This window comes from Daktulosphaira vitifoliae, unplaced genomic scaffold (genome assembly GCF_025091365.1).
Source record: "Daktulosphaira vitifoliae isolate Bord-2020 unplaced genomic scaffold, ASM2509136v1 Scaffold_1, whole genome shotgun sequence".
Taxonomy (NCBI): Eukaryota; Metazoa; Arthropoda; class Insecta; order Hemiptera; family Phylloxeridae; genus Daktulosphaira; species Daktulosphaira vitifoliae.
This window is the reverse complement of record NW_026099572.1, coordinates 88531516-88547599: the sequence shown is the minus strand read 5'-3', so window position 1 is coordinate 88547599 and position 16084 is coordinate 88531516. Positions and strand designations below refer to the sequence as shown.

The 16084-nt window shown below is 25.0% G+C and overlaps 1 protein-coding gene across 3 annotated transcripts; it reads right to left on the bottom strand.

The window, feature by feature from the left end:
• On the bottom strand, positions 1–10534 carry LOC126893639 (peptidyl-prolyl cis-trans isomerase-like 1). 3 transcript variants are annotated; one of them, XM_050664025.1, is made up of 5 exons: positions 10323–10534; positions 10126–10259; positions 3970–4059; positions 3776–3883; positions 1–188 (listed from the first exon to the last, which is right to left on the bottom strand). In XM_050664025.1, the coding sequence occupies exons 1-5, from the start codon at positions 10403–10405 to the stop codon at positions 73–75; spliced, it is 531 nt and encodes a 176-aa protein (XP_050519982.1). In that variant the 5' UTR covers positions 10406–10534; the 3' UTR covers positions 1–72. The 3 variants fall into 3 exon arrangements, with proteins under 3 accessions (XP_050519982.1, XP_050519984.1, XP_050519983.1); XM_050664027.1 differs by lacking the exon at positions 10126–10259 and adding an exon at positions 8367–8500; XM_050664026.1 differs by lacking the exons at positions 10126–10259; positions 10323–10534 and adding exons at positions 8367–8500; positions 8564–8760.
• Between the last annotated feature and the right edge of the window lie 5550 nt (positions 10535–16084).

The window sequence follows — 16084 nt, the reverse complement described above, 5'->3', positions numbered from 1 at the left end:
TTAAAAAATGACTGAAAACTTTATTTAAAAAAAATCATTATTAAAATTACACATTATTAGATTATACTTTGATTATAACATTTGTACACCACCTTTTAGGATTTTAACATCATCAACTGGCCTATCATTTTTATCTGTTTCTACCATACCCATCTTTTTGACTACATTCATACCAGAATGAATACGCCCTTAAAAAAAAACAATTATAGTATAATTATAATAATTATTATAATATAAAAATTTATTCAGACTAAAATAAAGTTTAATATTATACTTATATCCATGGATAGTTTATAAGGAACAAGCATAAAGGAGGGAGTTTAGGTGTAGCGTCAATCGTGGATAAGATGAGAGAAAATAGACTTAGATAGTTTGGTCATGTTATGAGAAGAGAAGAATTGGAAGCCGTAAGATCAGTTGTAGAAATGAATGTTGAAGGAAAAAGAGGTAGATAAAGACTAAAAAAGAGATGGAGAGATGTTATTGAATGTGATATGAGCACATGTGATGTGAGCGTAGAGGATGTGGGAGATCATGTCACGTGGAAGTTTGTGATAAGAGTGGCTGACCCCAAGTAGTTAGGATTAAGGCGAGGAGGAAGAAAAAGAAGAAGTTATAAGTATTAATATTAATATTTATATTTATAATTAAGTACAGGAAGTACCACCAGTTTTCACATCTTTAATAACTTTTTATGTACCAAATATTTTACATAACTATTTTTTTTAAATAATTTTTAGTTTTGGATTACTAAATGCATATTTTTTCTTATTTGTCTCTAATAAGAAAAAAATATAAATTTAATTTTTTCAACATTTTAAATAGCTTTTTTTTAGTTTATTTTTACAAAATAAATTGAAAGGACAATAACAATTTTAAGATAAGTACCATACCACCGAGTTACAAAAATTTTAATACATGGATTAAGTATGTAACGTGTGAGTGTACAATTTATATTGATAAACTGTATGTACAAAAATTATGTAACTTAAAAGATACTTGTCCTAAATATATTATTGACCCATTAAATTTTTTTGTAAAAGAAGCTCTTAAATATGGCAATTTTGAAAATTCGAGAAAATTATATTAAAATGATATATTTAAAAAATATTTTTATTAAAAATAAGTAACTAAAAATATGATTTTTACATAGTCTAAGAATACACAAAAAAGAAAATAAAACCCTTACATATAAGAGTATGTGTAGATGAAGTGAAACTTCTTTCAGAGTCATTTTAGATATTATGAACAATTTTTTAAAGAATGACTGGAGGTGACGAAAAGGTGCTACTTTTTTTTATCACTAATCGTCTCCCCAATGTACTTTTCGTCCCGACTATGTATAGAAATGAGAATTAAATTTAAAGTACTAGACCAAAAGGTGTTATTGACCAGTCATTTTCTAAAATAGATAATTTTTTAAGTTAATTAAATATGTATATTATCAGAAATAATTCTAAAATGTAATTATTATCTGATAAATAAAAAAATTACGTAATTAAAAGAAATAAAAAATCATTATTCCAAAATTATATTTATTTTTCGAGTAACTGAGTGGTTTTTTATCTATAGAAAGTGATTCATAATAAATATCTTAATAAACCAATCACTTTGTTTAGATAATATTTAATTATATTATACATAATTATTTATAAATAATGCAATAAAAAATATTCAATCATTATTTTTATTGACAATTTATCTATTTCATTATTAATAAAAATAAATAAGAATAGATTTAATATAAATAATAAGTATTATCTATATTTATTATTACTAAATAATATTAAGAATTTTTTTCATTTAATTATATTTATTTATTATTATTAATATAATTATAAAAAAAAAAAAAACACATCATAGTAAAATTAATACCTTCTCAGCTTCGCATCAAAGCTAAAATAAATGTATTTAATTAATTTAAATTAAAATGTATGCAACTGTGCATTTTTTTTTAGAATTTGTGTAATTAAATTATTTAAAATAAAAAATGCAGTACATATTCACATTAATAAATTTATATGTATTAGTAATAAATTATTGTTATTAAAAAGTGTTAACATTAATTAAAAATAAATATTTTAATATGTATGCACAACATGAATTTATAAAACAGAGTTGTGCGTAGTATTAGAACTCTACATAACTCTGTGATCAAACTATATGCATAGTATACAAATATGTTCAAAACTTAAAAATAACTTAAGATAATTTAATAAATATGAATTTCTTCATATTCTTGCACATTAAACTTTTTGTTTAGAATAAAAAACAAACACGACAAATTAAAAAAAAAAATTTGTTTTAAATAGCTATTTTTTTGATAAGATTTTTGAACTATAAAAATATCCCTATAAGTTACAAACAAACTAGTTACAAATATAGATAGAGTGCGTTGTTCTCCCAAATACATAGTGTCTATATATATAACACATACTTTGACCGCGCTACATACACACACTTTGTATTAAAATACTTGTAACTCAACAAATACTTATCTTAAAATTGACCTATCAACTCAATTAAAAATTAATTTTTTTTTAATATTAAAATGTATTTTTAATGTAGTCCAAAATCATAAAAATTGAAAAAAAAATTATATAAAACAGTCACTAGATCAAAATTTATTAAAGATGTCAAATCCTGGTGGGACACCTGTAGAGATTTATAATATATTTAACAGTTTTCATTGTATAAAACTAAAATTTAGAAATAAAAGAATATTTTTAATTTCGGTTATATTTTTTTTTGATGATTTTAAGTACTATAAGTTCAAAGCCTTTCTTATATCTAATTTATATCAGACTATTGATGTTTCAATATATATTTTTAAGAGTAACAAATGGGACAATTAACTAAATTATTAGTGACATATTAAAAAGTCAAGTGAGAAGTAGCTTTGGTATTTTAAAAATATAAATTTGAAATATAGATTAGGCTCAAGTAGCTTAGAATATTGTAAATCATTTAACCTTAATGTTAAGGTAGAAGCATGAAATTTGGCACTATGATAGGAGGTCTTATAGTGTAAATAAAAGCTTGTAGCTTAAACAGCTTTGATCATTTTTATTTATTTTAAATTAAATTTTATAGGACCATCCTATTATTAATTAAGTTAAATATCAGTTAATTTGAAAATGCATAAGATGTAAAAATGGTAAGATGTTTTAAACACATGTAATTCATAAAATAATTTATTTTTTGTGCAAAAAAACTGAAGCTACTGATGACAGGTTAAATATATTTTATAACATTGACAAAATATTTTCAAATAAAAATTTTCAATTTTATTTTTGAAAGGATTCAAAGAAATTTTGTTTTATAAACATCATTTTTACAATATTATTTCTTCTATTATAACTTATTTCAATATTGTGGCAACTTAAACAAAGACAAATACTTCAAACTTAAGGGTTCACAAAATTTGCACAAAAATAAATTTCATTAAAATTTTTACAATTAAAATTATTGCAAAGCTCGATTTGGTTTGTTTAAAATATTATACAACCAAATATATATATGTTATATTTCATTTTAAAATCAAAAATGTACTATTGGGAATATGAGATCGTCAATATAACAAAAAAATATACAGAACATTCATTTTAGAAGGTTCCAGAATTATAAAAAATTGTTACATTATTTATTAGAGCTCTTATAAAAAATCATCTTTTATAAAATGTTTCATTATATTAAATCAAAGTGTTAATTTCTTTATTAATTAAAGTAAAGTGATCAATTAAATTTTAAAATAATAAAAAAGTTTAAATCTTACCAAATATTGTATGTTTTTTATCAAGCCATTGAGTAGGGGCTAAGGTGATGAAAAACTGTGATCCATTTGTGTTAGGTCCTGAATTTGCCATAGATAAAATTCCAGCTCCTATAATATAATAACATCTTGAAATTTTAAAGAACATAAAACATATTATATGTTAATAACTTTTATATCAGTAAAAATTTTATAACCTGTATGTCTGAGGTCTTCATGTATTTCATCATCAAATTGTGTTCCATAAATAGATGTTCCACCCCTACCAGTTCCAGTGGGATCACCACCTGAAAAAATACATCACAGTTCATACAAATTATAAGTAAAAATTCTTAGGCTATTGGTTTTGGCTCTATTAATGAAATATGAAATCACATAAAATTCATCTAATATAAGAAGTTTTTTTTTAATTGCAATAATTTTATGTTTTTAATATGATTATTAGAACTAAAAAATGATTAACTTTTTTTAGTCATTCTATAAGTGTGCCTGCAACTAACTTTTTCTTAAATGAATAATTTATTATTATAATTGTATTTTTATTAAAAAATATAACTTTTATCGTACAATAGAAAATTTACTAGGGATGTTCAGATTTTATTTTATATATCTAAATATATTGAGTCAAGTTTTATATTTTTAAGAAAATTGGTAAGCTCATTAAACAAGTTTTAAAATAAACTACAATTATTAAATCAAATTAATTAGAATTTATCTAGTAATTTCATCCATCACTATAAAAAAATCAGTAAGAGCTTAAAGCAGAACGTTGATACATTCCTAATCTTACCCAAAAACCTTCTGTTACTCCTCCCACACTTTTTACCCTAGTATAAGTGTCATCATACATATCCTCTATTATATTAATGTCCCTTTTAGCTTCGATGCGAAGCTGAGAAGGTATTAATTTTACTATGATGTTTTTTTATTTTATTTTTTTATGTCTGTTACCACTTTTTCTTAGATCTCACCGAACCAATTTCTTTCAAAGATACGTCAAAAGATCACAAATCATATATTCAAAGAATCATACTCCGAAATTGAAAAAGTTTCTTTTTTTCCCCTTAAGTGGGGGAAATCTCCAAAAAATTACAAATTTCAAAATTGCTAATTTTCAACATTTTTTTATTTTTTTTACTTAAAACTGTCATTACTTTTTGAAAATATATGGATCAATATAAGTTTTATTTATAGATATATGAGGTATTTACCTATCAGTTTGTATATTTTTTTTATAAATTTGACCCTATACCTGCCCACAGAAGGAATTCAAAATGACAACTTCTTTATAAAAATTAACTTTTTTAACTTAATTTTTGAAAGTGTTCCAGAAATACTGACACTTTTATATATATTCTTAATTAATGTTTATATAATATACTTTAATATGAAAAATATTCATACTCTTATTTGTTTTCATGGTGAAACAGACATCAAAGTTAATAAAAAAAATACGATTTTTGTAAAAAATTCTTTTTTATATTTTTAACTTTATAATGCTATCTTTTTGAAAAATGTATGGATCAATACAATTTTTTTATGATAAATACTATTTATATACTTCTTTCATTCAACATACATTTTTTTTTAAATCGGACCCTTTCACTTCAACAGTGGAGGTTCAAAACTTAAAAATGCGTATAGAAAGTAGAACTTTTTCAAATTATTTTTAATTAAAATATATTTATTGATTTTTCTAAGTAACATAATAATTAAACATAAATATTTGTAATATTAATTAGAAGGAATTTGTTAATATTTAGGCCAAATGCAAAACTCTAATTGCAGATTTGAAATTGACGCAAAAATGGGTTTAAAAAAGTATATTTTGGTCTCTGATGAAAATTCCTTGTAGAGCAGTAAATTTATTTATAAATAACAAACAATTTTTTTTTTTTTAAGTATTGCATCAAGAACTTAAACTTTTATAAACGTTTGCCATAAAAGTAATAACTACTTTATAAATTCTCCGTAAAAATGACTAAATTATTAAATATCAATTTCATACTATATTTAATTGCTATAATAAAAATTTATTCATATATTAAATTTATAAATCATAAAACTTGTGGTCAGGATTGTACTAAAACTTGTAATAAGGAAATAGGAGATCATGTTGCTCTTGAAATAATCCAACAAATTTTTAAAATTTTAAACACTTTCTACAGATTTGCATCAAAGTATTTTTTATGAAAGAGATTTTAATCACTGTTAAATTAAATCTATACTAGACCCAATTATGCCGCAACCCCGCTGTGCTGGGTTTTTTTTATTTAGATTTTAAGGAATACTTGTATTTGTTTAAATGGATTGTTATTAAACAAAAATAAAGAGTTTTGTTTGTATAAATAAGTAGATTTACCAATAATTATATTATTTGATGATTATGTTAATTTTCTCAAAAAATAATTATTCAATGTAATTTATGTGGTGGTAATTTTTAAGAATCAGTGTTTTTTAAGTTTTAATGATTACTTTCGTTCAAATATGTTTTATGTAATAGTTTTAGTTTTTAGATTAAAAGTACAAGCTTAACAAAACCTATATCTTTCAAATTGAAATAATTCATAAATTTCATATATATATATAAATCATTTAGGTGTTCATTATTAAATCATTGCTATGCAAAGTTTTTCTTTAAATATTATCTATCCTATTTTTCTTAAAATAATAATTATTAAAAAAAAATTATTTTTAGCAATTTTAAATTTTATATATTTTTATCAATTTATTAATCATTAAGTCAATTTTTAATTCATCCATTATAAGGGTGTTAACTATATTTTTTTAAATGACAACCATTCATATTTAACTAGATTATTAATTAAAAGTAATCTAATTAAGAAAATGACTGGTTGATAAAAACTTTTTACTCATTATTTTGAAAGTTATAACTGTTTTAAAATATAGAGTGAATGTGAGTTGTAAATTATGTTATTTTTATCATTAAATATTATTTGCCACGCTTTTTCTCTACTGTAAACTAAAAAATGTTAATAGCTTGTGCAGTATTAGTTCAAAAGTTGTTGTAGTCCAAGCATTTTCTCAATTAGATCATTTTTTTTTTGTAATATAGTTAAATAAGTAGATTATCATTAAAAAATAAAAATAAAGTGACACATTTATAAAGTATAAAGGATGAATTAAAATAATATTTAATAATTGATAAATCAAGAAATATATGAAACTAAAAATACCAAATAGAATTTTCTTAATATAATAATTATTATAATAGAGAAATTAAGTGACTAATTAAAATTTTTTTTAAAAATCGTACTTTTGTGGTTACATAATTAAACATACCATCTGGCTTATGTTTGACATATTAATAAGAAGTAAATTTATTGATTAATCAATTAAATTTATTTCTCTTAACACAGATATGCATTTGAAAAGATATAAAGACTTTACAATAAGATAAATTATTTTGTATTAGACTAAAAATATTTCAACTTTGAAAGTGTCAATTACAAAAAAATTTCCTTAACAACATCCATTTTTTTTTAATTAAGAAAATTTTATTAAATGTATACTTTAAGGATTTGAAGTTAGAAATAAATTCAGACTTGTACGTAATACAGTATGTAAAATTAAACATAGGGATGTATTTAAGAATTTTTGCCCTTACCTAAATATGTCTTCATTAGTAGTAAAAATTCTAAGTTTGATATTTTAAAATAGTCACTACCCCTATAAAAACTCTCAAATAATTAAGTTTGTAGATTACAATACTGATATCCCAATATTTCAATAATGAATTGTTATAGGTAATTTTATAGGCAAATACTTTAAGGAAATTCTATAAAAAATCATTGGTTATGAAAATATCAATAACAAAGACGTAATCATATATGAATACTCAGTGTATGTAGAAAGTAGTTTTTTCTTATTTCAATTTAAAAATTAACTGATTAACTTTAACTTTTTAAAATTGAATTATTAAGTAAATGTGATGGCTGATATGAGTGTAGATGATGTGGAGATTGTGTCAAGTGGAAGTTTAGGATAAGTGTGGCCGACCCCAAGTAGTTGGGATTAAGGCAAGGAAAAAGAAGAAGAAGAATTACTAAGTAAATGTATTTATTTATTACTATTTTTTGTAATTTATTTACTTAGTAAATGTATCCATACAAGTTATGAGTTTATTTTTTAACTTTACATACACGTAATTCAGCGGCAGTTAATTTTATGGGAGTTTACAATCGCCCATATAAAGATGTTAAGCTAATCAAAATGATCATATCCATAGTGATCAAGTCACCATGTGCAATTAATAAGGCAGTAACTCAAAATATTCAACTTTGATATTATGAGGTACTTGGTTTTACTTTTCTTATATTTTCATCAAAACATTGAAAATTTAGTTTGAATCGAAATTAAAATACTTAGAAAATTGATCAACATATAGAGTGTAATCGAAGAATACATTTTTTGTTGGGATCCTGATAAGTAAAAATGAGTTACTAGCTTATTTATTGCACCTATCGAAATGTTTTCTTATTACAATTTCTTAGAATTCAATATTCTAATTTTTATCACAATATGTATTCAGAAGAGAAATGATTATAAAAAACTAAATTTACCCACAACTTACCTTGAATCATAAAATTACGAATAATTCTATGAAATTTTGTATTATTGTAATACCCGCGTCTTAACAATTCTGCAAAATTACGACAGGTTTCTGGAGCATGATCCCAATACAGCTCAATAGTTATGTGACCCATTCTATTTAAATAAAATACTCATTAATAAAATAAATATTTAATGTAAATAATTAACAATTCTCACGAAGTTTCAATTATTCCATATTTCGGTTTCCAAGATTTATCCGGAATTCCGCCAACTCCATGAACCATAAGCGAATCATGCATCTTAAATAAAATCACTGATTTGAAGTTTTAAACATGTACCGATTTAATTAATACCAAAACGTTTATTTAAAATTATAACAAATTTTTATTAATACATAGTGAACGCGATAAAAATATTATGTTATCAATATACGATAAGAAAATCCAAAATCACTGTTATAAATAAAATATAAATAACAAGGTGAATCTTATCAAAAATTATGCAAAACTTATTTATAAATCAGTTTTGTATTAATTTCTACAAGAACATATAGGGCCAGCTAGAAAATTTGGGACTAGTGCGAGGGCACACTTTGCAGATACCTTACAAATGCCCTGCATATAGAGTGGATAAGAAGCGTGGGTGGATTAACCTCGTTCTGATGTATATTTATAATACATGTTCTAATTTACAATATTTTGTAATTTCAAAAAAATTTTCTTATAAGAGACAAATAATAAAATATATAAGTTATAAGAGTTGTGACTTAGATTTGTTTCACTCAACATATGATATGCATATAATCATGAAACAACTTACAGTAACTACAACAGTAGTCTACGCAGGGGTAGGGTTCTAAGGTTTTAACCTCTCCTCACGGAAATTATTTCACCTATACAGAGTGATTCATTTCTCATAAATTACTTAATTAAGAGGACGTTCTAGTAAAAACGATACGCATACAACGCTCCAGAGATGGCATTGTGTTCCATATAGGCGGCAAGGTAACACCGTCAGCCACTACTACCACACTCTAACAATCATCTCTTGTGAATCGTTGTAAACTGGTTCAGTGTTGTTGCAACCATGACAAAATAGATTTATTTTGTCATAGTTGCAACCATAGTAAAATGAATTAGAAGTATACACTATCATAGTCCGCGTTTTTATCGTATTATGCGCATATGCATCGCTTTGTGTTTTTGTGCATTCGTATACGATCGGTAAAACATGATTACTGTTGAATGCACTTTAAAAACACGCTTTTTTCGAATTGAGAATTCTGATATGATATCAATTATGGATATAATTTTCAAAACAACACCACATTCCATCTGTGAACGATGTGTGCACGTTTTAGTTGTTTTATCATAGTATTAGAACTATCTAAAAGTTACTACACCTATCATATAATGTAGGCCCACTGAGATTTTCTCGGTCATTCGTCTAGCCCAGTGGTCGGCAACCGNCTCAAAATATTCAACTTTGATATTATGAGGTACTTGGTTTTACTTTTCTTATATTTTCATCAAAACATTGAAAATTTAGTTTGAATCGAAATTAAAATACTTAGAAAATTGATCAACATATAGAGTGTAATCGAAGAATACATTTTTTGTTGGGATCCTGATAAGTAAAAATGAGTTACTAGCTTATTTATTGCACCTATCGAAATGTTTTCTTATTACAATTTCTTAGAATTCAATATTCTAATTTTTATCACAATATGTATTCAGAAGAGAAATGATTATAAAAAACTAAATTTACCCACAACTTACCTTGAATCATAAAATTACGAATAATTCTATGAAATTTTGTATTATTGTAATACCCGCGTCTTAACAATTCTGCAAAATTACGACAGGTTTCTGGAGCATGATCCCAATACAGCTCAATAGTTATGTGACCCATTCTATTTAAATAAAATACTCATTAATAAAATAAATATTTAATATAAATAATTAACAATTCTCACGAAGTTTCAATTATTCCAAATTTCGGTTTCCAAGATTTATCCGGAATTCCGCCAACTCCATGAACCATAAGCGAATCATGCATCTTAAATAAAATCACTGATTTGAAGTTTTAAACATGTACCGATTTAATTAATACCAAAACGTTTATTTAAAATTATAACAAATTTTTATTAATACATAGTGAACGCGATAAAAATATTATGTTATCAATATACGATAAGAAAATCCAAAATCACTGTTATAAATAAAATATAAATAACAAGGTGAATCTTATCAAAAATTATGCAAAACTTATTTATAAATCAGTTTTGTATTAATTTCTACAAGAACATATAGGGCCAGCTAGAAAATTTGGGACTAGTGCGAGGGCACACTTTGCAGATACCTTACAAATGCCCTGCATATAGAGTGGATAAGAAGCGTGGGTGGATTAACCTCGTTCTGATGTATATTTATAATACATGTTCTAATTTACAATATTTTGTAATTTCAAAAAAATTTTCTTATAAGAGACAAATAATAAAATATATAAGTTATAAGAGTTGTCACTTAGATTTGTTTCACTCAACATATGATATGCATATAATCATGAAACAACTTACAGTAACTACAACAGTAGTCTACGCAGGGGTAGGGTTCTAAGGTTTTAACCTCTCCTCACGGAAATTATTTCACCTATACAGAGTGATTCATTTCTCATAAATTACTTAATTAAGAGGACGTTCTAGTAAAAACGATACGCATACAACGCTCCAGAGATGGCATTGTGTTCCATATAGGCGGCAAGGTAACACCGTCAGCCACTACTACCACACTCTAACAATCATCTCTTGTGAATCGTTGTAAACTGGTTCAGTGTTGTTGCAACCATGACAAAATAGATTTATTTTGTCATAGTTGCAACCATAGTAAAATGAATTAGAAGTATACACTATCATAGTCCGCGTTTTTATCGTATTATGCGCATATGCATCGCTTTGTGTTTTTGTGCATTCGTATACGATCGGTAAAACATGATTACTGTCGAATGCACTTTAAAAACACGCTTTTTTCGAATTGAGAATTCTGATATGATATCAATTATGGATATAATTTTCAAAACAACACCACATTCCATCTGTGAACGATGTGTGCACGTTTTAGTTGTTTTATCATAGTATTAGAACTATCTAAAAGTTACTACACCTATCATATAATGTAGGCCCACTGAGATTTTCTCGGTCATTCGTCTAGCCTATCAGTTCACGTATACTCGCCATTCCACATGTTTCTCTCCATTTTTAATTTTTATACTCGGTGAACAATGTTTACTAAACGTACTTGAACTTAAATAAACACAATATTTAATAACTCATCGTTCGTAATTTACAACTAGAAAAAAATGATTTAAATAACTGTTATTTTAAAAGTTTTTTTTTTCAAAAAAAAGGCGCATTTTAAAATTCCTCTTATGTTTTCAAAAAAAAACACACCAAATGAAAGGGATATATCTAAGATATTAATAATAAAAAATTTGTTTGATATATTTATTTTTCAATAAGTTATGGCTATTTTTATCAAAAATAATATGAAAAATGTTGAAATTTGTCGATTTAAAGTCATAATTTTTTTGTTTTAAATTTTTAATTTTTTTTAAAAATGATATTTAGACATTTTTATTTGTTTTTTTAGCTAAATGTTTTTCTTAATGTATTAGTCACAAGATATTTTTTATGTTGATCTTAAAATGAACATAATACATAAGACCTTATGCATATTAGGATGTAAACATTATTTTTGTCCAATGGTAATATACATAAATATCCTATTTAATAGATAATGATCTGTAAATCATTATATTATACTTACAGAATAATAATTATGATAATTAGATATTATAAAATATTGATATTTTTAAATTTTCCGCCACCACGTTAACTTAATATCTATCAAATTAATAGTAGGTATCTAGTTGACAAAGGAACTAAATGACCATTGAGGATTAGTCTGACTTGGGATACTAATAATGTCGTGTGTTAATTTAAACGTATTTTTACGATATTTAACCGTCTAAGTATAGGAATACACCGTCTCATTACACAAGCGTGCGAGTTTGTAAAATTTTATGATTTTATATAATAAAATTGTTAATACAGTATTAACAATTTTATTAATATAGTATTAATAATACTATATTAATAAAATATCCATTACTATAAAATTTGAAATCCCACCGCATCATGGTAATTTTTTTTTGTCAATGCATAGTATCACAAGAATGTACAATAACTATGCGCATGAACACATTGCCGTGTATTCTGATATTTAGCAGTTATTATATAACACAGTTGTTTACAACAAACAACACAAGGGGAAAACATCTTTGCCACGAACTGATAATGCTCCGACATTTACATACTTCGACATTTGACAAAGTAGTAATTGTTTCGAACATCTGGTAATCTGACCATCTGATACCATAGGCTACTTTATCCACGACGGATTTTACTCAGACATTAAATTAAAAAAATAAGACTGTAAAAACTCCGAAATTATTGATAGTTTAATAGTTCGATTATGCATCAAAAGTTATGTTATATTTTGATTGTATTATTAGTAATAGGGCGCATCGATCGTATATGTTACATATCACTAAAGCTTAATGAAAATATTTTGAATGTGGCCATTAAATTAGATATTAAATTCACAGCTATTATGTTATGCATAACATATTTTTGAAGTAAAGCTTAAGAACTATACGATGGATAAATTTTTATTTTTACTGTAGTAATTTAAAGAGTTGTACCTGAAGATATTTTTTTAAAAAATAAATAATTTAAATAATAATATAAATAATTATTAAATTGGAAAAGAACTATAGATTTAATAAGATTAAAAAAAAACTGTCGATTCTACTTCACTGATTTGACTTAGGTAAAGGATGGGTGTCGTACATTGCTCGTATAGACCAAATCGTTTTCATATTGCCACTCTTTTGGCAGTTTTGAGATTCCCAGGTGATTAGATCAAAGTCCAACTGGTCATGTTACTTGTGTTATAATACATACACCACTCATTATTCAGTAGTCTATATGTTATTATCTATTAGTCATCAAATTAAATATATATTATTCATGTTAATACTTTAAACTATTCAAGAAATACGTCTAAAAATACATTGATATTAATCTACTGTAATAATTATAAGAAATTCTTTAGTTTTGACAAATTATCTATTTTAAGTAAAATAATATGTAATAAATAACACAAATTAAGTAATAAACAGATAATAGAAAAAGATCGTGACACTTCTTGCATAGATAGATAAATTAAATTTAATATAAAAGGGCATAAAAACTGTCAATCTCTCTCACTACTACTTCACCTTATGAACTTTTAACGGATGCAAGAAGTGGCTTGACAAAATACGATTTTACATAGAAAATTGAAGTATATTCATTTTTTCAACATTAGTTCTGATATCATTAAGGTAAATTCATATTATACAAAAGATTCATAAGGTTTAAAGTTAAATATAATGAGTACATAAATTAAGTAGGAAACCAGAAAATATAAAGTGATCTCTAGAATAAAATATTGTCTAAATAAATAAAGAGAATCAATAACGTTTGTACGAAGTTAGCCAGCCTAGTCTAATCTTTGAGTGGGTTACCTGTGTAGTCAATACTAATAAAGACTCTCTTGCGAAGATAGAGAACCCACTTGTGGTTCTTATACTACTCGAGGTATTTATTGACTCGACTCACAGTTAGCACAAGCCTAGATAACTACTGGTACGAGTGGCATTGTTGATGATCTATGTGTGATAATTAATCACAATAATTTCTATTTCAAATTATTATTATATTAATAAATTTTCAACATCACTTTGCTTTTTTATATTTTACATCTTCTTATAAACCCTCGTACTCATATGCCAAAAGAAAATTATATTATATCATTTTTTATTCAATAAATATTATAGTAACTCAATTATTCTCATGCTCATACAATACTAACAATTAACAAATAATTTTAATAAATTTATTCTTTAAATATTATTAATAAATCTTTTAAATAAAATTTCTTTTTTTTGAGTTACTATACTTGAGGCAAATTGTCACCAAGACAAATGAATGAATTCCTTGTTATCATCATATTCAAAATAGATTTATAGGAGTGAATTTATTAGGATGTTCTGCTATCAATATTCATTAGTAATGTAAACCTTAATGATCACGATTTGCACTGGTGTTCCGATTCAAAAAAAGGCTTGTACTTTCAAATATATCTGCAAATCGGGGAAAGTAGGCGATTTTAATGTGGAAATCTTTATCGTTTCTCAAACGCACAAAATAAATAATTTATTTGTACACAATTATTGTCTTTTATTGTGTACATAGGTTTTTTTTAATATGTAAAATAGAAGTGAAAAATTATTCGCTTAAGTATAGACAAATAATAATAATGGCAAAAGGCGCATTATCATCTTGCTATTCGTCTCGACTGTATGTTTTTTTTTGACCCAACGAACATGTGCTGAAAAACAATGTATTTTAACCTCCCTCGATATATAAGTTTTATAGATTCTAAGTTTCAAAGAAATTTTTTTGGTGCAAAATAAAAAAAAAATTATATCGATATGTTCATTTTTGAAAAAGTTACGGCAGTTTTTAGTAAAAAAAATTGAAAAAATTTCGAAAATTAGCGATTTTTAAATTTGTAATTTTTTTGGAGGTTTCCCCCATTTACAGGGAACGATGGAAATTTTTTCAATTTTTGAAGGTAATGTCTTCGACTAGATACGATTTGTGATCTTTTGACGTATCGTTGAAAGAAATCCGTTCGGTGAGAGCTCATAAAAAGTGGTAACAGACACAAAAAAAACACATCATAGTAAAACCAATACCTTCTCAGCTTCGTATCGAAGCTAAAATAAAATCACGTTTATTTTTATATTTGATTTGTCGTAAAAACAACTGACAAATCTTTAGGTAATCCTCATACAAATGAAAAAACTCAACCATTTTTTTACTGAATCGACTGCATATTAATCAACTCGACTTAGTTAAGTTTAAAACTTATTATCTTAACAGAAGAGTTAAGTAAATTTATGATTAATCATAAACTATTGTCGACTGTTAACTTATAACTGTCTTGTGTTTACTTAAATTGACTAGAGCGTAAAAGTATTGCAACAAAATATTTGGGAATTCTCATTTACATAATTTTTTACTTAATCAGAAAAATATTTCTATACAACAAGAAATACAAATTAATTCATTTTTGCGATATATTTTAAGGGCAGAAATTTTGGAGACTAAGCCCCCTCAAGACTCTTTAGATTGCGGCCAATCAAAAGATCGAATCCAAATTGGACTTAATTAATTTTGTTGTTCACCTTTAAACAATAAAATCATATTTTTGTTTGATTTTATACGAGACTAATTAGAATAACAGTTTTAGAGAATGGGATACCGAATACTTTTATAAAACATCTGTTTAATGACGAAGCCTATCCATCAGAGACATGCACACCTATATTTTTTTTTACCAATTAATAAATGAAAAAACTACAACTAATTAATTGTTTTAATAATGGACACTAATAAGGTGAGACAAAAAAAAAATTTAAGTCTGAAATTTGGAATCGCTCTTCTTCCTCCTCCAAAAAAAAAACTTTTTGAGGGCTTACATCAATTATATAACTGGGGTTGTTTTAATTTAAAGCCTCCTTCCTTATTTTAATGTTCCTATCGTATCGAAAGTCGGATGCAATTAG

Excerpts from the sequence above, each read along its gene's own strand:
- LOC126893639 (XM_050664025.1), bottom strand. The coding sequence starts at position 10,405 with ATGCATGATTCGCTTATGGTTCATGGAGTTGGCGGAATTCCGGATAAA. Across the intron at positions 3,884-3,969 it reads TGAAGACCTCAGACATACAG|GAGCTGGAATTTTATCTATG; the intron begins GTTATAAAATTT and ends ATTATATTATAG. Across the intron at positions 189-3,775 it reads TAAAAAACATACAATATTTG|GGCGTATTCATTCTGGTATG; the intron begins GTAAGATTTAAA and ends TTTTTTTTTAAG.